The sequence below is a fragment of the Aegilops tauschii genome, chromosome 6, assembly GCF_002575655.3.
Source record: "Aegilops tauschii subsp. strangulata cultivar AL8/78 chromosome 6, Aet v6.0, whole genome shotgun sequence".
Lineage (NCBI taxonomy): Eukaryota > Viridiplantae > Streptophyta > Magnoliopsida > Poales > Poaceae > Aegilops > Aegilops tauschii.
The window spans coordinates 114,542,212-114,561,849 of NC_053040.3; the positions used below are offsets into that span (position 1 = coordinate 114,542,212).

General features: G+C 42.7%; 2 protein-coding genes and 1 non-coding gene across 3 annotated transcripts; 2 read left to right on the forward strand and 1 right to left on the reverse strand.

Annotated features, from left to right (window-relative positions):
• Window positions 1-5,472: 5,472 nt before the first annotated feature.
• On the forward strand, window positions 5,473-8,058 carry LOC109783127 (CRIB domain-containing protein RIC10). Its single transcript, XM_020341729.4, has 5 exons — window positions 5,473-6,334; window positions 6,464-6,549; window positions 6,882-6,976; window positions 7,116-7,203; window positions 7,696-8,058. The coding sequence occupies exons 2-5, from the start codon at window positions 6,492-6,494 to the stop codon at window positions 7,923-7,925; spliced, it is 471 nt and encodes a 156-aa protein (XP_020197318.1). The 5' UTR covers window positions 5,473-6,334; window positions 6,464-6,491; the 3' UTR covers window positions 7,926-8,058.
• TRNAC-GCA (transfer RNA cysteine (anticodon GCA)) lies at window positions 6,692-6,763 on the reverse strand. The gene has a single exon. It is a non-coding gene; the product is annotated as a tRNA-Cys (tRNA).
• Window positions 8,059-9,994: 1,936 nt separating the features above from the next.
• LOC109783130 (uncharacterized) lies at window positions 9,995-11,473 on the forward strand. The gene is made up of 2 exons (XM_020341731.4): window positions 9,995-10,492; window positions 10,613-11,473. The coding sequence occupies exons 1-2, from the start codon at window positions 10,315-10,317 to the stop codon at window positions 11,299-11,301; spliced, it is 867 nt and encodes a 288-aa protein (XP_020197320.1). The 5' UTR covers window positions 9,995-10,314; the 3' UTR covers window positions 11,302-11,473.
• The last annotated feature ends 8,165 nt before the right edge of the window (window positions 11,474-19,638 follow it).

The window sequence follows — 19,638 nt, forward strand, 5'->3', positions numbered from 1 at the left end:
ACCTTGTACATGGGCCGGCCCACCCGGTGGCTCGCCTCAGCGAAAGGTCAACCTTTTGACGCTAACGGGCGTTAAATAGGTTCTGCCGGTTAAGGGCCAATTTTCCTAACCGGCGCCTGCAGTGGTGTTAGCTGGGCTGGCCCATTTATCTGTTTCAAACTGTAGCTTTTTTCTTCTGTTTTCAGACAAGCAAAAGAAATGCGGCATGGTGACTCGAACCGGAGACCTGCTGTTTTGAGGCGAAATGCACCAACCACCCCGCCACACAACCTCCTGTTTTAATTTTCATTTTTCCCATTCTTATATCACTTCAACTTTTTCTTTCCTTTTTCTTCCTTTTCGTATTTTCTTCTTCCTGGTTCGATGAACTTTTTTCTAAAACTTGATGAATTGCTTTCCAAATTCGATGAACTTTTTTTAAATTTTGATGAACTTTTTTCATGATTGATGAATTTTTCCTGTCAAATTTGTGAACTTTTTTCAAAATTGATGAACTATTTTTCAAACTCGATGAACTATTTTTTCAAATTAGATGAACTTTTTTCAAATCGATGAACTTTTAAAAAAAATTGTGAACTGTTCTTAAAATCGATAAACTTTTTTCAATTTTATGTGAACTTTTCTTAAAAATTGATGAACTTTTTTCAAAACCGATGAACTTTTCAAGTAATTTTTAAATTTCAGTTAACGTTTTATTAAAAGCAATAATTAGAACTGTTTTCTGTTAATAGTCGCGTAGATGAGCTTGGTCCAGTGGGTGTAGCGTTAGTGTGTACATCTGAGGTGGTGAGTTCGAACCCCAGCTCTCGCGGTATTGTTTTTTGACGTTTTCCTTTGTCAGCAGGTAATGGGCCAGATTCGAAAATGGCCCAATCAAAAAACGTGCAGGCGCCAAGTTGTCAAACGGGCGCTGAAGGCGCCGACTAGGGGCTCCCGCTGCTGGCTCGGTTATCCGTAAATAAAACTGTTGGCTCAGATTTTTTGAAAGATTCATAGATGCGCTGTTGCAAAATCATATTTATTTATTTATTATCAAAAAGTATTTGTATATTTAAAAAAGATCCATGTAATATAAAAAACTGTTTGTTTATTAAAAAAAGGAAAAGAGAAATTAATATTAGGAAAAGGGAGAAAATAAAAACCTCAGAAGAAAATTCGGTATAAAACGTAAAAGAAAAATATCAGAGGAAAATCATCGAGAACCAGCTACCGCTCAGTGCTGAACTTTTTTGTTCTGAGACAACCTCACGAGCTTTTTATTAATTTGTCACAATGTTTAGAGTTTGAACAGCTTGAGCAATCAATACTAGCCTTTTCGGGCCCATGGGGAACCTTTCTTTTGTGTTCCTCTAGAAGAGGGGAATTCAAAACTTCAATCAACTTTCCAAATTTATGTTCACATTTGATGTTCGGCGTCGGAGATGCCCTTACTCCTCCAACTAATATCACGTAACTTACGTCCTCTAGTGTTTTAAAGAAAACCTCAAAGTGGTTTCTGAGTGCTGAATGTTCAGAAACAAATTTAAACGATTCGTCACCTACACTTGGGCCGTGATGCCAAAAATATCTTCATGATTATCATCAATTTCTAGAGAACTCAAAATTCTAGAACCCTGACAATTTAATTTTAATAAAATTGCCTACTTTTAACTATTTTATTTTTATTTTTATTTCATGGCCTAAAAGTTTTTTGTAAATACTTAGACATTAGTTTTCTGGAGTATTAATTTAACATACATTTTATACATTTTGTGAGTAAAGTATAGATTTTATAAAGGTGACTGATGACATGGTAGATGTGCGGCGGTGCTGTGGTTTGAAAGCTACTATGAAATATGAAGTGTTAAAGGCTTAAGGCCATCTATTAAAAATCACATGTCCTTACAAACACACTCATACATAAAAGTAAAATTACATTCAATCTTTGGGATAAGATGAATTTGTCAGTCGAGGGACCAATTTAGATGGTGTATTAAAGTTTAGAGCATCTATAGGTCGACTTGGCAAATCCAACACCTATACATCCGCACACGCGCCTGCGCACGCTCGCGGATGCAGCCGAACCACCCTCATATGTCGTGCCCGGCAGCCACATACCTCAAATCCGGACTCTCAAATACATCATGCCATCATACACGCCAATGTTGCATGTAAATAACAAATATTGGTACCAAAAATATGTAGTTCTTACATAAAATTTATTTTAATTGCACAACTCTTTAGTTTTCGTTGTGCGCCCACATATGCTCTGCAAGATCACTAAGTAGCGCGTGCACTTCATGATCATGAAGATTCTGATGCATCTGCACAAAATTCATAAGCTGATTTGCATCTTGATTTTTCGGAATTTGAATTTGTTCTCAAGACGCTTCAAAATCATTAGTTTGGGCCGCACCATAACCCTCATTCTCGACAATCATATTGTGCAAAATAACACAACACGTCATCAACTGCCATAAAGTTTTCAATTTCCACATCATTGCAGCTCCATGAACAATTCCCCAACGAGTTTCAAGCACCTCGAATGCCCTCTCCACATCCTTCCTAGCTGCTTCATGCATTGTTGCAAAATGGCTTTGTTTGTTGCCTTGTGGTTCTGATATGGTCTTCAGAAACGCCGCTCACTGAGGATAGATGCCATCGGCAAGATAGTATCCCATATTATCGTCACAGCCATTGACAGCGTTGTTGCACGACAACGATTCCCCATACAAAGCCTCCTAAACACGGGAGATCGTTGAATCACATTGATGTCGTTGTGAGAACCTGACATTTCAAACAAAACATGTCAAATTCATAAGGCATGTGATGTCATTGCTTCTAGTATGATGGTGACCTCTTTGGTGTGACCTTGATACATTCTCCGCAAACCTTTGGGGCAGTTCTTTTATTGTCAATGCATGCAATCAATTGATCCGAGCATTCCCAGAAACCCTCTGGCCTCTTCAATAGGCAAAAAACTTCTTTGTGTCCTGCACATTTGGTTCCCTCAGATACTCTGCTCCAAACACATGCACCACAGCGCGGACAAACCTGACAGTAGTCTCCACGCATGTGCTCTCCCTCATTCGGATCATCTCACCAACGACATCCATGCCAGTAGCAAGTGCAAGCATGCTTGGAGCAACCGTGCATTCTGCTCAGTAGAGAAAGATAGTTGGCCACATCAATCCCTTCTGAGCTTGAATTAGTCATTGTGTGCCTCCACTACCTCCAAAACACGCAAAAACAATGGTTTGCGCATACAAAAACAATGACGAAACCATAGATCATCCAGGAAAGTTGGTCCAGAGCAAAGTAGTCCTTGCGCAATAGACGTGCTCCGGAGACCCTATCCCAATTGATCACTTATACTTCACCTGCCGGTCCATTTCTTCTTGCATGATCATGAGCATGATCATGTCCATTTCTTCGTCCGAATCTGACAAATCGAAGAACTCATCTTCAATCATTTTATCAAGCTCCACCCGTCTATACTCCTTGTCCGACGAAGCATCGGCATCCACATTTTCCCAACGAATAAATCACAAAAAATTGGGTCTGATAATGTGTCGAACACACAGAGCACAAAGGGGTAGCCGATAGTTACCGGGCGTACCGTACCGTGGTGGAATCCGAGCCGGTGACGATGTCCGCAGTGGCGAGAACAGTAGGGAGGACTGTTGTGCCGGTGCTAACGGCGTTGAGGCTGGCAACGGCTGCGAAGTAAGGGTAGTGGCGAAGCTACGAGGCGTCCAGCGCGGAGGAGGAAAAAGAGAGGAGAGAGCAAATGGATTTAATAGATCGAGGCGGTGAATTTGGTGCAATTTATCGTGGGATAGGCATGTCGAGTCTGACATGGTGGACACGCCCGGACTCGTCGTGATATCCCCATATCTATCCTACATTTGGGCTGGATATGAGGTGTGCCGGTCACCCCGGACGTTTGAGACCCGTTTGTGGTGCCCGTCTGGGTTGGATTTTTATGACGTCCACCCAGGCGTTTGGGAGGGTGTTGAGACGCCTGGCTGTAGATGCTCCTAAGGGATCAAAGCTGTTCTTAGAAGATTTTTTTTAGGGATGTTCTTAGAAGTGTTACTAGTTGGGAGGAGATGGCAATTGCACTTTTCTTTCGAGTTCTTTTTTTCCCTGAAAACAGGGCAGAGAACGAGGGGGAAACGAGATGGGTTGACCCCAAGCGTGGTTCGGCGAGTTGGCGTCACAAAAAACAAATCACGACAGTCCTCGTTTTTATATTTCAAAAAAACAGGTCCTTTGCCATATGTAAAGGGAAGCATCGCATGGAGCGCATGGGCTCCACCGGAATCTTATCGTGATCGGCGAGCCTTCACTTTACCCTTCTCCCGAGATTCATATCAAACCGTTCCGTAAAAAAAAAGAAGTTTCATATCAAAGTTCTTCTCCAAAACGGATTCTGAACCTTTATAACCGACGACGAGAAGATCTCCAACTTCCACGAGGAATTGAGGATCTTTGTTTTTGACTCGACAGGCCGGCTCCAAAGACCGCAACAGCTCCTCGCCGATCACATGACGATCATGCCACGATCTCAACAGCTCCCAGACCGCAACGGTGCCGATCGGGGTAGGTGCGAGGCATGACCAGATCCTGTCCGATCTGGGCCAACCAATGCACATAGACATATGTTTCTGCGCCGATCCCCCGATCCAACAGGCAACAGCTTATCCACACGACATGTCTGCAACACTCCCGAAATATGTTTATTAGATAAGAAAAGGAAGTGCTTAGCTGTGCCCATTTCTGTCCTTATAGAAACTGTTAACTTGTTTGGCTTGCACCGATGAGTTCGTAGCCCATTGCGGCATTTTATATGCGCCATAATTGAGGGTTTGTGTGCCGCAAAAACTCAGGAAAATACGGTGGCTCTTGTCACTAGGTTTGATCCAGAATGACAGGTGGTGGTGGACACCTGGTATTTCTATTTTTTTCTCTTTTATTAGGCTAAAAGGACACCTGGTATTTCTGCATTGATGAAAATGTCTTCCGTGGAGTTAAGAAAATGGTGGGAGTTCTGAAATATTGCAAATGGACATTGACATCAGGTTCTGGTTTGCAGAGTAGTAGTGATGTCCTTTTCCGGCTGAGCCTGCAAATGATGGTATTATCTGTTGCAGAATTGGTAAGACAAGCAACCTCTGGAGATTGGTTTCTGATGCTGCACTTGCTGCATGGTTAGAAAATTTCATCGCACACTCGCATAAGCAAAGAAGATAACATAAGTTTTATTGGCATAAAAGTAAGCTATCAAGAACAAATATTTGTAGAAAATCATCTTCAGACACATATCTTGGATGGATGGAATGGGACACATCACCATGCGCAAAAGAAACAGGTCAGATGTTTGCTTCGCAAGAAAGGAGGTCACTTCATAGCTGAAGGTCTACTATCTTCTTTCTCTTAGATAGAACCTCTAGTTCAGCAATATCAAATACCAAGTACAAAACGAGCTGTGGGTGCCATTTCAGCTGGTCCAAGGTTGCTGTTGTGCTCTTAACTGCATACCTCAATGCTACCTAATACCAGCAAGACTACATAATGTCCTTTCAAGGCACTAGGATTAAGGACCATGAGCCACATGCCTGATCTTAATCTGACAGACATGGGCAACCATTAATTCGGTCTGAAACTTTAAAGAATTTGACAGTGGAGAGGTCAAGTTGTATGTATAGTAAACAACCAGCCTTTTTCCAGAGCAAGCTCTGCAAAACATTCAGTTTACTGAGAAACTAATGCAGGAAAAGAAAATTCAACTTCTTGTTAAGAGTATTTTGATACTAACAGTTTGAGTTTCCTATTTTTTATCATAGAACATCGAAGTTGTGTGTAGTAAACAGCCAGCCTTTTTCCAGAACAAGCTCTGCAAAACTAATGCAGGAAAATAAAATTCAACTTCTTGTTAAGAATATTCTGATACTAACAGTTTGAGTTTCCTATTTTTTATAGTAGAACATCAAAGTACAAGGAAATGATTAGCAGAGGAACACAATCCAAGTACAGCTAAAACAGCAACAAGTCAGCAGGCATGAATTGGCCCCTAGAGAATAAAAAAGGGAAAAAAAGAAGAAGAAGAAATGCAGCCAACTAACTTGCCACCATATTTAAGCAGTCGTCATGCTACCCTCTCAGAAGATTTAGCTCCCTCTTCCTCCCTCCTCCCTCCAAACCAAACTCCTTGTTCTTCATCACCATCATCAGGCTCTAGCTTGCTTTCTTGATTCCTCTACAGCGTGAAACTGGTTCTGAAGATTCAGAAATAAAGTCAGCTTTTCGGAGCTTTCGGGCAGCTTGAAAGCACTTGCTCTTGAGTCTTGAGGTAAGCTATCTTCTGTTCTTCTGTACACGTCGAGCTGAATTTCCTGAGAAGGCGAAAAACAGCTTAAATCCTAGCATACAGTTGTTCTGAATGCATCTGTCATCTTATTGGACATTTCCATTCTTGTAGGAGCTTTTCTTTGTGTAGGCCCTCACAAATGGCGGTAAAGATGAAAGGAATCTTCAAAGGGCTGAGGATATTCTCGCACATGTTTGGTAATAATAATCCCATCTTTCTTTCTTGTTCCTCGGTCCTCCCATTTGAAGAACAACTTCAAAAAAAATAGAAAAAAACAATCAGGGCCCAACCCCTCCCATTTGAAGAACAACTTCAAAAAAAAAATAGAAAAAAACAATTAGGGCCCAACCGGGTTCGAACCGGTGACCTATTGATCTGCAGTCAATTGCTCTACCACTGAGCTATGGACCCATTTTATGAATGATTTGATACATCATTCTACTCAAAGTATTGTGCTTATGGCTATGAGACATCACAGAAATTAATGAATGTAATTCCTACTCACACATGAACTGTTGCTCTCCTGCAGCTCAAAAGGAACATGAGATGGAAATTGGGTTCCCTACAGATGTAAAGCATGTGGCTCACATAGGGTTGGGCACCAGTGACACATCTCCAAGCTGGGTAAACATGCAAATAACTTGAAGGCCTTTTCAAATTATCTTCCTTTAGATCATCAGACTTTATTATGCCATCATATTTTGAGTCTATCTATTGCCTTCTAGTATTGCCGCTGATGGGTAATGTGCATTGTTCATTTTAGATGAATGAGTTCAAGTCAGCAGAAGATTTATCTGCAGGCTCTCTGAGCACAGCTGAGCAGTCAAGGCAAACTTCTTGGACCTCTACAGGTAATTAGCATCCTCTCATTTATCTCTGTCAAGAGTTAAATAAATTCAACATTCAAAAAAGACATAAATATATTCAGAAAGGGATAAAGTTTCATTCAGGGGTAATCCCTGGTTTTCCACTGTAAAAGTTTCACATCCCTTGTATGTCACTCACATGTGGGCCTGGACCGGACCCACCTTGTCAGTGTCATGACGACGGATTTGTATATAAATTAAAACATATCGACACATTACCTATATAAGACCATGGGGCTGCATGCATCACTCTGATGCAGAGGCCCGGGAGTAATCCTTCTTTTCTAAAAAAACCTATATAGGACTATGCCTCTGTTATTGCAAAATCTGCATGACTAATCATTAATGTGCATAAGCATGAGAATCTTCCTGAGCTGTTTTCTAATGATCAGTAGTAGTGGCGTAGCACTACACAGTTTCCCAATTGGTTGCCTCCATGTTTACTAGGTGCTGACCAGCAGTATTTTATGTCTGCAGACTTTGAGCCAGCAAGATCCATGCTGCCAACTGAGATTAATTTCCCAGACAGACCAGCACAAGAGTCCTCCTCCTGCCCCCCAAGAGGCCCCAGGAAGGCAAGGAGGAAGAAGACCAGGACATCTTCCCCTACCTCCTCTGCAAGATCATCTTCCTCGAGGTCGAGGGCCTCCTTCGCGACGGCGTTCGACGATTTCAACGAGTCGCAAAGAGGGCTTCGGGTCGTGTAGAAACCTTGTGTGACCACCTTGCATATAATACAATGTTTCTGGTTTAGGGAGGGAGGTGATTTGTGAATTGCTTTATTCTTTGTCCAGTTTAACGGATGGTTGGAAATGCAAAAGTAAGTTGGAAGTTGATCAATGTTTGTCCATAAAGCTTTGGTATCACACAATCACAGATCTTGTTTCACATTGTTTTTCAAGACACGTAACTGTAAAAAAGTGCTAATCAAAGGCATGCCTACCAGAGTAATGTCAATGATCATGACATGTTGTGGACTAAGCATGAGACCAGCAGGCCCTGTGAACTGTTTGTTTTCCACGCCACCAGGACAAACGTGCTACTGACCGACATGATGAGATGCAGAGATGGTTCATCATGCCCGTCACTTTGTTCAAGAGCCATGTACTTCCTTCAGAGAACATCATGGCTGACATTATGGGCTGCCACATTGGTCAGCTAGCTTTGGTCAGCATTTTGCAATCAGGTCAGTAACAATCTGCCTGTTGTGGTTATGTAGCTGCAGCCTGTCTTCCTTGAACAGTGTGAAGCATATTTTTTGGATATATTACTCAAAAAGAGATGGTTTATAAGGTCAGGCAGATGCAGGGAAGATAGGTAATAACCTCGCCAAAACATTGCGAGAATCTTATCATCGGCCTCATTGGACCTATGAGTGTGACCATAAGGTAAAGTGAGGCAAGGAATATATTATATGAATAATAGCATCAGCATCAACTATCAAGTAGGAGTAGACAGCAAGAATCCTGTGCTATGCGGCGCTTACCGAAAAGAAGAGCCTTCTTACAAGGAGATCAAAAGATGACTTTTTTGAAGGATTCCTTTTTCACCATATTTGGGAGAAGCATGGGGTTTCAGGCTGAAGCTGGCTTCACGCTCCATTACCGTTGGAGCTCGCATCGCGGTTTGAGCCTTCTAGTCTTTATGACCACGCTCTGCCACGTTTAGCTAGGAGGCTTTATTACCTGGATATACTAAGACTAGCCACAATGGGTAGTAACATAAAGTAGTAACATCGACATGTTACTAGTCTATATTACTATCTCTATAGTGCGGAGTAACATATGTGTGATAGTAACATGGAGCACTTCATTTATTAGGCTATAGACACATCTTGCCTTGATATGTGTGATGTTACTACTACTACTAGTAACTAGCTATGTTACCACTTTCCACTCTTTCTTCATTTATTACTTGCCACATCATCTATTTTATCTAGATATGTGTGATGTTACTACCTATGTTACTCCCATTGTGAGTAGTCTAACCAACGCTGTACTAGTTTTCTTACTTTGAGAAACGCTGTACTGGTTGGACCGAACAGTGTGCATTGTTCGTCCATAGTTGTACTAGTAAATCACCCTATAAAAATTAGACACTGCTCCGTGGTTTGGGAAAAAAAAACTTTCGTTTTCTCTGTTCGTCTCAGGGAGTTTCACCGGAGTTTTGTAGAAAATTCACATTAAAAATTTATTTGCAAAGAATTAGGAAAATGGATTGTTCAGAGAGTGGGGGCTGGAATTTTTGGAAAGTTTCAGTCAGTTTTTGTCCTCGCCATTACATACTGCAAAACTAAAAAACAAATAAATTAAATTAAGCAATATACTAAAAATAACAAAATGATACTCCATAAAAGTAACTGAAGCGCCATTGGAGAAAAAGTGGCTGGAACCTAAAATAAGAACGGAAATGTTAACCAGCGAACGTTCGCTGGGGGCACCTGCATTTTAGCAAGTCAGTTACGGAAAAACAAATCGTATGTTTCAAAGTTCAAACAGGGAATGAAAAAAGATTTCTACGTGTCCGACCAAATCGATCAAGCCTTTGCTAATCAGGATTCAGGCATCTCGTCGACCAACTTAACGGGACCCTGACGGCAACGCAGAGTGCGTGCATCCTATTCCTCGTCGTCGTCGTTGCACGGTGACTGACCGACCATAACGTGTCGCGCCCCTAGTGCCAGAGCACGAAAACCCCCATGGAGAACGACGTTGCCCATATGCAGGAGCCAACACCCAAGGACTTTTACCGGCGCACAAGCCATGAATATATGCCTGTGCCACTCCGCAAAGGCTCCGTCAGCTCAGCTGCAGCAGAGCAGTGCAGAGCACAGCAGAGAGGACGCCATTGCAGCCAGGGCAAGCACAAAGACAGCTCGAAAACTTCGGCGAGAGATATAGTTCGGCTAGCTCAAGGTGTCCATGGAAAGCAAGGCACCCCGTGGGTACTAGAGCTCGTGAGGGGGCGTCGATCGAGGACTACAAATAGCCGGCGGCCTCAAGCTCTTACATCTCATCGAGCAGAGGAAGAAGCACCTGTGCAATCTTGATCGGTCGTGTGACTGTCTAGCTAGGGAGTTAATTTGGTTTTGCAGTGATGGCGAAGGGTGCTGGCTACGGGCTTGGGTTCGCGTGCTTCGCTCTTGTGGCGGCCATGGCCGGCGCGGCGCAGTTCAAGGTCGGCGGCGACAGCGGGTGGAGCGTGGCCGGCGCCAGCAAGGAGTCGTACAACACTTGGGCGATGAAGAACAGGTTCCAGGTCGGAGACACACTAGGTAATCCTGACACGGTCGAACACCTTCGCCAAGGATCAAGATTTCGTACGCCATGACCATGATGAGACATTGGATCTCACTTCTTGATGTGTTATTCATGGTGGTTTTGTGCTTGTGTAGTGTTCGTGTACCCCAAGGACAAGGACTCGGTGCTGGTGGTGCAGCCGGCGGACTACAACGCCTGCAACACGTCGTCGTACGACAAGAAGTTCGCCGACGGCAACACCGTCTTCGCCCTGGACCACGCCGGCGCCTTCTTCTTCGTCAGCGGCGTCGAGGCCAACTGCCGCGCCAACGAGAAGCTCATCGTCATGGTCCTCGCCGGCCGCAACGGCACAGGCACGGCCGCCGCTCCGCCGCCTTCGTCGCCCGCCGCTCCGGCACCGGCAACGTCGTCTCCGCCTCCGGCCGCTTCCAGCCCGCCGCCTGCGACGCCCCCCTCACCACTCCCCGCGGCGCCCGCTCCTAGCGCGCCTAGTCCCACCTCGGCTCCTCCTCCCGCCTCCGCTTCCGCCCCGCCACCGGCCTCTTCCCCTGCATCTGCTCCTCCGACCTCGTCGCCGACTGCTCCGGCGTCCCCGCCGCTTCCCACTCCGTCGGCCCCGACTGGTGCCCCGCCGATGGCGCCCTCAGCGAACGCTCCGGCAGGCGCGGACGGAGGAAGTACGAACTCAACGGGCACGTCATCATCCCCGCCCCCCGCCGGCTCCAACGAGCAGAACGGCGCCACGCTCACGGTTACCGGCGCCGCGGGTCTCGCCGGCTCGGCCGCGGCCTGCATCGTCGGCTACGCCATGCTCGCTCTGTGAAGCGTGACCGGAGAAGGGCGACTACTACAACTACAGTAACTACTGTACTGACTAAGACGAGTGATCTGTGTGTGCAACTGTGCATCGACTATCGATTGACCTCTTTGTATTGTATACGTATTGGTTTTCCATCGGATGAAATAATAAAGAAACGACGAGATTCTTGGGAAAAGCGATCGAGCTCGCAGGGCGATGCCTCGCCGGCGATGCAGGGGAAGCCGGGAAAGAGAGGCAAGCGGTAGTCGCGGCGTGCGCGATCGCCCGGTGCCCTGATCGATGAGTTTGTGCATGGGACTGCTGCATGGGTCGGGCCCAATAACGCAGTTTCTTTTCCTTTTCCTTTTTTCGTTTCGTTTTTCCTCTTTCCCCCCATTTTTTACTTTTGTTTTTCATTTGATATTTCGCATAAAACACAGGAGTATTTTATGACATTCATGAACACTCTTTTTCAACGTGTGAATGTTCAAAAATATGAGCATCCATTAGACATATATATACACTTATTTCATACTAGCACAAAAGTCGTGTGTTGCAACAGAAAAGAAATTGACATGTCCATCAAAAAGTCCACCAGATGCGAACCAACCTGTGGTTGGATGGTTTGTGGGACTGTGGTATCTCTAGCCCACCAGGGTTCAAGTCCTGATGCTCGTATTTATTCCTGGATTTATTTCAGGATTTTCAGTGATGGGCATTGAGGGGGAGAAGACGTTCCCCTCAACAACGAGATGTCTATGGTGACTTCGTAAATTTCAAGGTAATACATCGACTCAGTCTTTCGGAGGTGCTCATAGGGGTAGGGTGTGCGTGTATGCGTTTATAGATGTGAGTATATGCGCGTGTAAATGAGCGCTTGCGTCTTTATTGTGTTAAAGAAAAGTCTGTCCACCGGATCGACACGATGGCAAAAAAGCGCATGGCGAGATTTAGTGATTTGAGGGAATAAAACAACATACAACCATCGCCGGTGAACATTTAATCGGGTCTTTCTCTCTTAGTACGTTTTTCTTTATTTGATGCCACAAGCCTCATGGGTCTTTACATGGTATTAAGGCCTTTGCTTTCGTCCTCCACAAGAAAAGACCCCAGGCTTTTCTCCTCCTCCCGTCGACGTTGTCACCGGTCAGGACCATCTTTGATGGCCGACGGGAGGGACCCCGTCCTCGTTCTTGTTATGGTCATCGTCTTGGTTGGGGCTTTGTGGTGGCGGTGATGTCCCTCAGTAGGAATAATATCTCCCACGTTCTATCCCCGTGTCGATGGTGCGTCTAGCGTCGTCGGAGGGCGTGTGGAGGTGTGTCTCCGTCGGATCTCGCGTGATTCAGTCGGTGCTGGTATTCGATGGATCTGTTTGGATCCGGTCTTCGTTCGTCTTTGTTTGGGTCTTTGCAGGTTTGATCCTTCTGATATACGACTTTCATCATTGACAATGGCTGCTGCTCTGGTCCGCTAGTTCTATGGGGCCTTAGCATGATGATTTCTCGACTGTCTACTACAACAATATTTGTCCGGCTCCGGCGAGGCAGGGACGATGACGACGACGCGCTTTCGGCTCGCTCCATGCTTGTGGTCGTCGCTAGGTGGCCCATGGCCCACGCACTTTCAGCTCGCTCCTCTGGTGTTCTTTGTACTACCATGATTGAAGATAAATAGATTGAAAGTTTTTGATGCAAAAAAAAGCCTCATGGGTATTTTCTCTCCTTTTTATTACATTCGGTTCTTTCTTTATCTCATATGCAACCAGAACCCACTTTTTATAAACCATGGTCTTCCTCTCAATCTCATCCCATTCTCGCGAACCAACCCATAGTTGGATGGTTAGGAGGCAAGTCGTATCCCCAGCTCACCAGGGTTAAAGTCTTATATTTCAGGTCTTCTGGTGATGTGCGTTTAGTGGGAGGAGACATTCTCGTCGACTACGAAGGCGTTTTGATGACTTCGTCAATCTCAAGATGATATGTCGGCTCGGTCTCTCACAGGTGCTCATAGGGGTAGAGTGTGCATGCGGGCGCTCATAGGAGTGAATGTATGTGCGTATGTAGGAGGGTCTGCATCTGTACCGTGTTCAAAAACCCATCACATTGTCTCTGTTAAACACTTAAAACATGAACGCGGGTTGATTAACCAAAATTACAGGAGCGTTTTTTAAAACAACAAAACTTTTTCCTATTGAACACGTAAAACAAGATCGCGGGTTGATTAACTCAAACTAAGGGTGATTTATGCAAAATTTCCAACAGATGGGCAGAAGTACCATTCCCTTTATTAGTAGGGGCAGATAGACAAGGAATTTTTAAAAAAATTAAAACTACAAAACAAATTCAAACATCTAAACATTTTTTTCTTGCAGCACATTAACACATTCTTTTCACCATAGAACATTTAGTGAAAACTATGACCATTTTATATATGTGTGAACATTTGTTTTCACTTACTTTGTTTACTGGAGCAGTAAGATAAATATATTTTCCAAGTCTTACGTAAAAAATACCAGTGTTTTATTTTTCTTTTCTTATTTTCCTATCTTTTCCCCCACTTTTGCTTTCACATTTCATTTCTTTTTTACTTTGTTCTTTTGGGCCAAATATATGAATATTCTTATGACATGCATGAACACTCTTTTTTCATATGCGACCAAAAGATGAACAAACTATTCGACATACATGCATTTACTATAAGTAAGAACATCACCCAGAAGGCCCAAAAAGGATTTAACGCCCAATTACACATGTCTACATCATGCAGAAAAAAAGGTCATTTCTTTAGTTTTATGTTTTTATATTTCAATATTAATATTAGTGGATTTTTCAAAATTTTATTTACCATTTCAAGTAGTGATTTAAACGCTCTTATATTTCTTTACAGAGGGAGTACCTCTTATTTGTATATTGTGATACCATTTTTCTTATTATGTTTACCAATCATGAATATTTTTCAAAATACATTTTAGATATATGGATATTTTATTTTCTTTTTATTTACTATTACTTTATTTTTAAATAGTTGTTTTTCTGGTACATGGAATTTCTGGGATAAGGCATGACATTAATTGTCAAACAAAAATTCATTTTCATATCGTGGACATTTTTTCAAATAGAAACTTCTTTTCTAATACTTGAATAGTTGTTTTGTTTACATACATAAACAATTATATTAGCATAAGTGAATACTTATTTTTTGCAACACATATCATTTGTTTTATTTTAAATGACTTATAAAATCAGTAGAAAGTAAATATAAATATCCATGTTTTTAGAATAAAGTAAAAATAGTTGTTGGTGGACCGCACTAAATGTGGCCCATGGAGGTCCGTTGGGGGTCAAGGCCACAACAAATAGGAGCACGCTGCTAATCCATGGCGTCAGTTTCTCAAAAACAATATGCTAATCCAGGAGAGCTCCTATGTAGGCGTCGTGCAGAGAGATGATCAACATTTTCTAGAAGCCCTTTATCCTCTTGGAAGGCGAGGGACGCGAGTAGACCTCAATCAATTGGGATGACTACAAGGTGCCAAAGAATGTTCCCAAGTGTCGTCTCCGTGCGACCAATGAAATGTCCACCATGAACATCAATGGAGGAAACTTCATGGCAAGGTTCATTATTACCTTCAAGTTATTAGACACGACTCTATCTTTGTCTTGAGCAATTGAATCACTAAGATAATTTTACTAGACTCCACCTTTGTCTTATGAAGCACTAAGATTATTTTGCTGTTTTTCTTTTGTGAAAAAGGTCTAGGGGCATATATTAAGTAGCATAGGTCCTTACAAAGACACCCTTACAGTAAAATGGAATTACATTCAAAATCTTGGGGTGCCGAAGTCTTCTTCCTCCTGTGTTCTGATAACCCACAAGTATAGGTGATCGCAACAGTTTTCGAGGGTAGAGTATTCAACCCAAATTTATTAATTCGACACAAGGATAACCAAAGAATATTCTCAAGTATTAGCAGTTGAGTTGTCAATTCAACCACACCTGGAAAACTTAATATCTGCAGCAAAGTAGTATGGAAGTAACGGTAACGGTGGCAAAGATAACAGTAGCAGTTTTGTAGTAATTGTAACAATGGCAACGGTAAAGTAACTAAGCAAAGATCAATATGTGAAAAGCTCGTAGGCATTGGATCAGTGATGGATAATTATGTCGGATGCGATTCGTCATGCAACAGTTATAACATAGGGTGACACAGAACTAGCTCCAGTTCATCGATGTAATGTAGGCATGTATTCCGAATATAGTCATACGTGCTTATGGAAAAGAACTTGCATGACATCTTTTGTCCTACCCTCCTGTGGCAGCGGGGTCCTATTGAAAACTAAGGGATATTAAGGCCTCCTTTTAATAGAGTACCGGACCAAAGCATTAACACTTAGTGAATACATGAACTCCTCAAACTACGGTCATCACCAGGAGTGGTCCCGATTATTGTCACTTCATGGTTACCGGATCATAACACATAGTAGGTGACTATTGACTTGCAAGATAGGATCAAGAACTCACATATATTCATGAAAACATAATAGGTTCAGATCTGAATTCATGGCACTCGGGCCCTAGTGACAAGCATTAAGCATAGCAAAGTCACAGCAACATCAATCTCAGAACATAATGGATACTAGGGATCAAACCCTACGAAAACTAACTCGATTACATGATAAATCTCATCCAACCCATCACCGTCCAGCAAGCCTACGATGAAATTACTCACGCACGGCGGTGAGCATGATGAAATTGGTGATGGAGGATGGTTGATGATGATGACGGCGACGGATTCCCCTCTTCGGAGCCCCGAACGGACTCCAGATCAGCCCTCCCGAGAGAGATTAGGGCTTGGCGGCAGCTCCGTATCGTAAAAAGCGATGAATCCTTCTCTCTCATTTTTTTCTCCCCGAACGTGAATATATAGAGTTGGAGTTGAGGTCGGTGGAGCCTCAGGAAGCCCACGAGGCAGGGGGCGCGCCCCCACCCTCGTGGACAGGGTGTGGGCCCCCTGGTGTTGATTCTTTCACCAGTATTTTTTATTTATTCCAAAAATATTCTCCGTGAAGTTTCAGGTCATTCTGAGAACTTTTATTTCTGCACAAAAATAACACCATGACAATTCTGCTGAAAACAACGTCAGTCCGGGTTAGTTCCATTCAAATCATGCAAGTTAGAGTCCAAAACTAGGGCAAAAGTGTTTGGAAAAGTAGATACGTTGGAGACGTATCAACTCCCCAAGCTTAAATCTTTGCTTGTCCTCAAGCAATTCAGTTGACAAACTGAAAGTGACAAAGAAAAACTTTTACAAACTCCTTTTGCTCTTGTTGTTGTAAATATGTAAAGCGAGCATTCAAGTTTTCAGCAAAGATTATGAACTAACCATATTCACAATAACATTTAGGTCTCATGTTTACTCATATCAATGGCATAATCAACTAGCGAGCAATAATAATAAATCTCGGATGACAACACTTTCTCAAAACAATCATATATGATATAATAAGATGGTATCTCGCTAGCCCTTTTCTGAGACCGCAAAACATAAATGCAGAGCGCCTCTGAAGATCAAGGACTGAGTAGACATTGTAATTCATGGTAAAAGAGATCCAGTCACAGTTATACTCAATGCAAACTAATAGTAATGCATGCAAATGACAGCGGTGCTCTCCAACTGGTGCTTTTAATAAGAGGATGATGACTCAACATAAAAGTAAATAGATAGGCCCTTCGAAGAGGGAAGAAGGGATTTGTAGAGGTGCCAGAGATCGATTTTTGAAATAGAGATAAATAACATTTTGAGTGGCATACTTTCATTGTCAACATAACAACCGAGAGATCTCGATATCTTCCATGCTACACACATTATAGGCGGTCCCCAAACAGAATGGTAAAGTTTATACTCCCCCTCCACCAACAAGCATCAATCCATGGCTTGCCTGAAACAACGGGTGCCTCCAACTAACAACAGTCCTGGGGGAGTTTTGTTGCAATTATTTTGATTTGGTTTGAGCATGGGACTGGGCATCCCGGTTACCGGCCATTTTCCCGTGAGTGAGGAGCGGAGTCCACTCCTCATGAGAATAACCCACCTAGCATGGAAGATACAGACAACCCTAGTTGATACATGAGCTATTCGAGCATACAAAACAGAATTTCATTTAAAGGTTTAGAGTTTGGCACATACAAATTTACTTGAAACGGCAGGTAGATACCGCATATAGGAAGGTATGGTGGACTCATATGGAATAACTTTGGGGTTTATGGAAGTGGATGCACAAGCAGTATTCCCGCTTAGTACAAGTGAAGGCTAGAAAAAGACTGGGAAGCGACCAACTAAAGAGCGACAACAGTCATGAATATGCATTAAAATTAATCAACACTGAGTGCAAGCATGAGTAGGATATAATTCACCATGAACATAAATATCGTGGAGGCTATGTTGATTTTGTTTCAGCTACATGCGTGAACATGTGCCAAGTCAAGCCACTCGAATCGTTCAAAGGAGGATACCACCCTATCATAACATATCACAACCATTTTAATAGCATGTTGACACGCAAGGTAAACCATTATAAACTCCTAGCTAATTAAGCATGGCATGGGCAGCTATAATCTCTAATTGTCATTGCAAATATGTTTCATTCATAATAGGCTGAATCAGGAATGATGAACTAATCATATTTACAAAAACAAGATAGGTCGAGTTCATACCAGCTTCTCTCATCTCAATCAGGCCATCATATATCATCATTATTGCCTTTCACTTGCACGACCGAACAATGTGGATAATAATAATAGTGCACGTGCATTGGACTAAGCTGGAATCTGCAAGCATTCAATACAAGGGAGAAGACAAGGTAATATGGGCTCTTGGTTAAATCAACAATAATGCATATAAGAGCCACTCAACATTTTCATCATGGTCTTCTCCTCTCGACCCCCAAAGAAAAGAAAAGAAACAAAACTATTTACACGGGAAAGCTCCCAACAAGCAAAAGAAGAACGAGAAATCTTTTTGGGTTTTCTTTTAATTATTACTACTACAGGCATGGAAAGTAAACTAGCTAAAAGCTACAACTAATTTTTTTTGGTTTTTTCTTAAGGTTTTTCAAACACACAAGAAGAATGCTTAGAAAAGAAAATAAGCAAGCATGGATAGTACAGTGAAAAAGTATGAGCACCGACAACTAGAATGGGTGTGTGAACATGAATGTAATGTCGGTGAGAAATACGTACTCCCCCAAGCTTAGGCTTTTGGCCTAAGTTGGTCTATGCCCATGGATCAAAGTGGTCCTCTCCTGTGTACTGAGGAGGGTCCTCGGGGTGCCACTGGTTGGCGATCTCCTCTGGATCCCACTGATAAACAGACTGTCGATCAGGGTCCAGGGGTGGCTCCAGCTCAGGCTCTGGAACTGGTGTCAGGCTCCAGTATGCATGAACGGCCTCCGACAAGATGAGGTACGTGCCTAAAAATATGTTAAACAAAGAGGGCGCAGGCAAGGTAATAACCTCATAGTGAGTTTTGCAAAAAATCAAATTATACTTAAGCAGTTTCTTCTTATTTTTAACAATAAAGTCATGTGCTACCATACTCTTATAATCTAGAAAAACAGGAGGCAACAACTTTTCTTCTTTCTCATAATGCCTAATAGGTATCTCAAAGTGTGCAGCAAGATGAGCTAGAACACGGGTTTGAGCTATGGGAGGATTTTTTTTCTAGAGGAAGAAGAAGTGTGTGGGTGCTGGAATAAGTGGAGGGGGGCCACGTGGGGTCCACGAGGCAGGGGGCGCGCCCTCCACCCTCGTGGGCACATGGTGGATCCCCCTGGTGTGTTCTCAATGCCAGATATTCTTAAATATTCTACAAAAAATCATACTTCATTCTCAGGACATTTGGAGAACTTTTATTTTCGGGGTATTTTTTATTGCAAGGATAATTCAGAAAACGGACAGAAAATACTATTTTTACTTTATTTAATCTAAATAACAGAAAATAAAAGGAGGATATAGAGAGTTGTGCTTTCTAACTTCATCCGTCTCATGCTCATCAAAAGGAATCCACTAACAAGGTTGATCAGGTCTTGTTAACAAACTCTTTTCGAATAACCTGAAACCGGAGAATTTTCGAATAACACTAGGTTACCTCAACGGGGATATGCATGTCCCCAACAATATGAATATCATATTTCTTCTTGACAATATGAAGAGGAAATTCAAAACCTCCAATAGTAATTGTTGAAGTTTTTCCAATAGAATTTATACTGTGGACTTGAGGTTGTTTCCTTGGAAAGTGTACCGTATGCTCATTACCATTAACATGAAAAGTGACGTTGCCTTTGTTGCAAGCCCCTGCAG

Excerpts from the sequence above, each read along its gene's own strand:
- LOC109783127 (XM_020341729.4), top strand. The coding sequence starts at position 6,492 with ATGGCGGTAAAGATGAAAGGAATCTTCAAAGGGCTGAGGATATTCTCG. Across the intron at positions 6,550-6,881 it reads GATATTCTCGCACATGTTTG|CTCAAAAGGAACATGAGATG; the intron begins GTAATAATAATC and ends GCTCTCCTGCAG. Across the intron at positions 6,977-7,115 it reads GTGACACATCTCCAAGCTGG|ATGAATGAGTTCAAGTCAGC; the intron begins GTAAACATGCAA and ends TGTTCATTTTAG.
- LOC109783130 (XM_020341731.4), top strand. The coding sequence starts at position 10,315 with ATGGCGAAGGGTGCTGGCTACGGGCTTGGGTTCGCGTGCTTCGCTCTT. Across the intron at positions 10,493-10,612 it reads CCAGGTCGGAGACACACTAG|TGTTCGTGTACCCCAAGGAC; the intron begins GTAATCCTGACA and ends GTGCTTGTGTAG.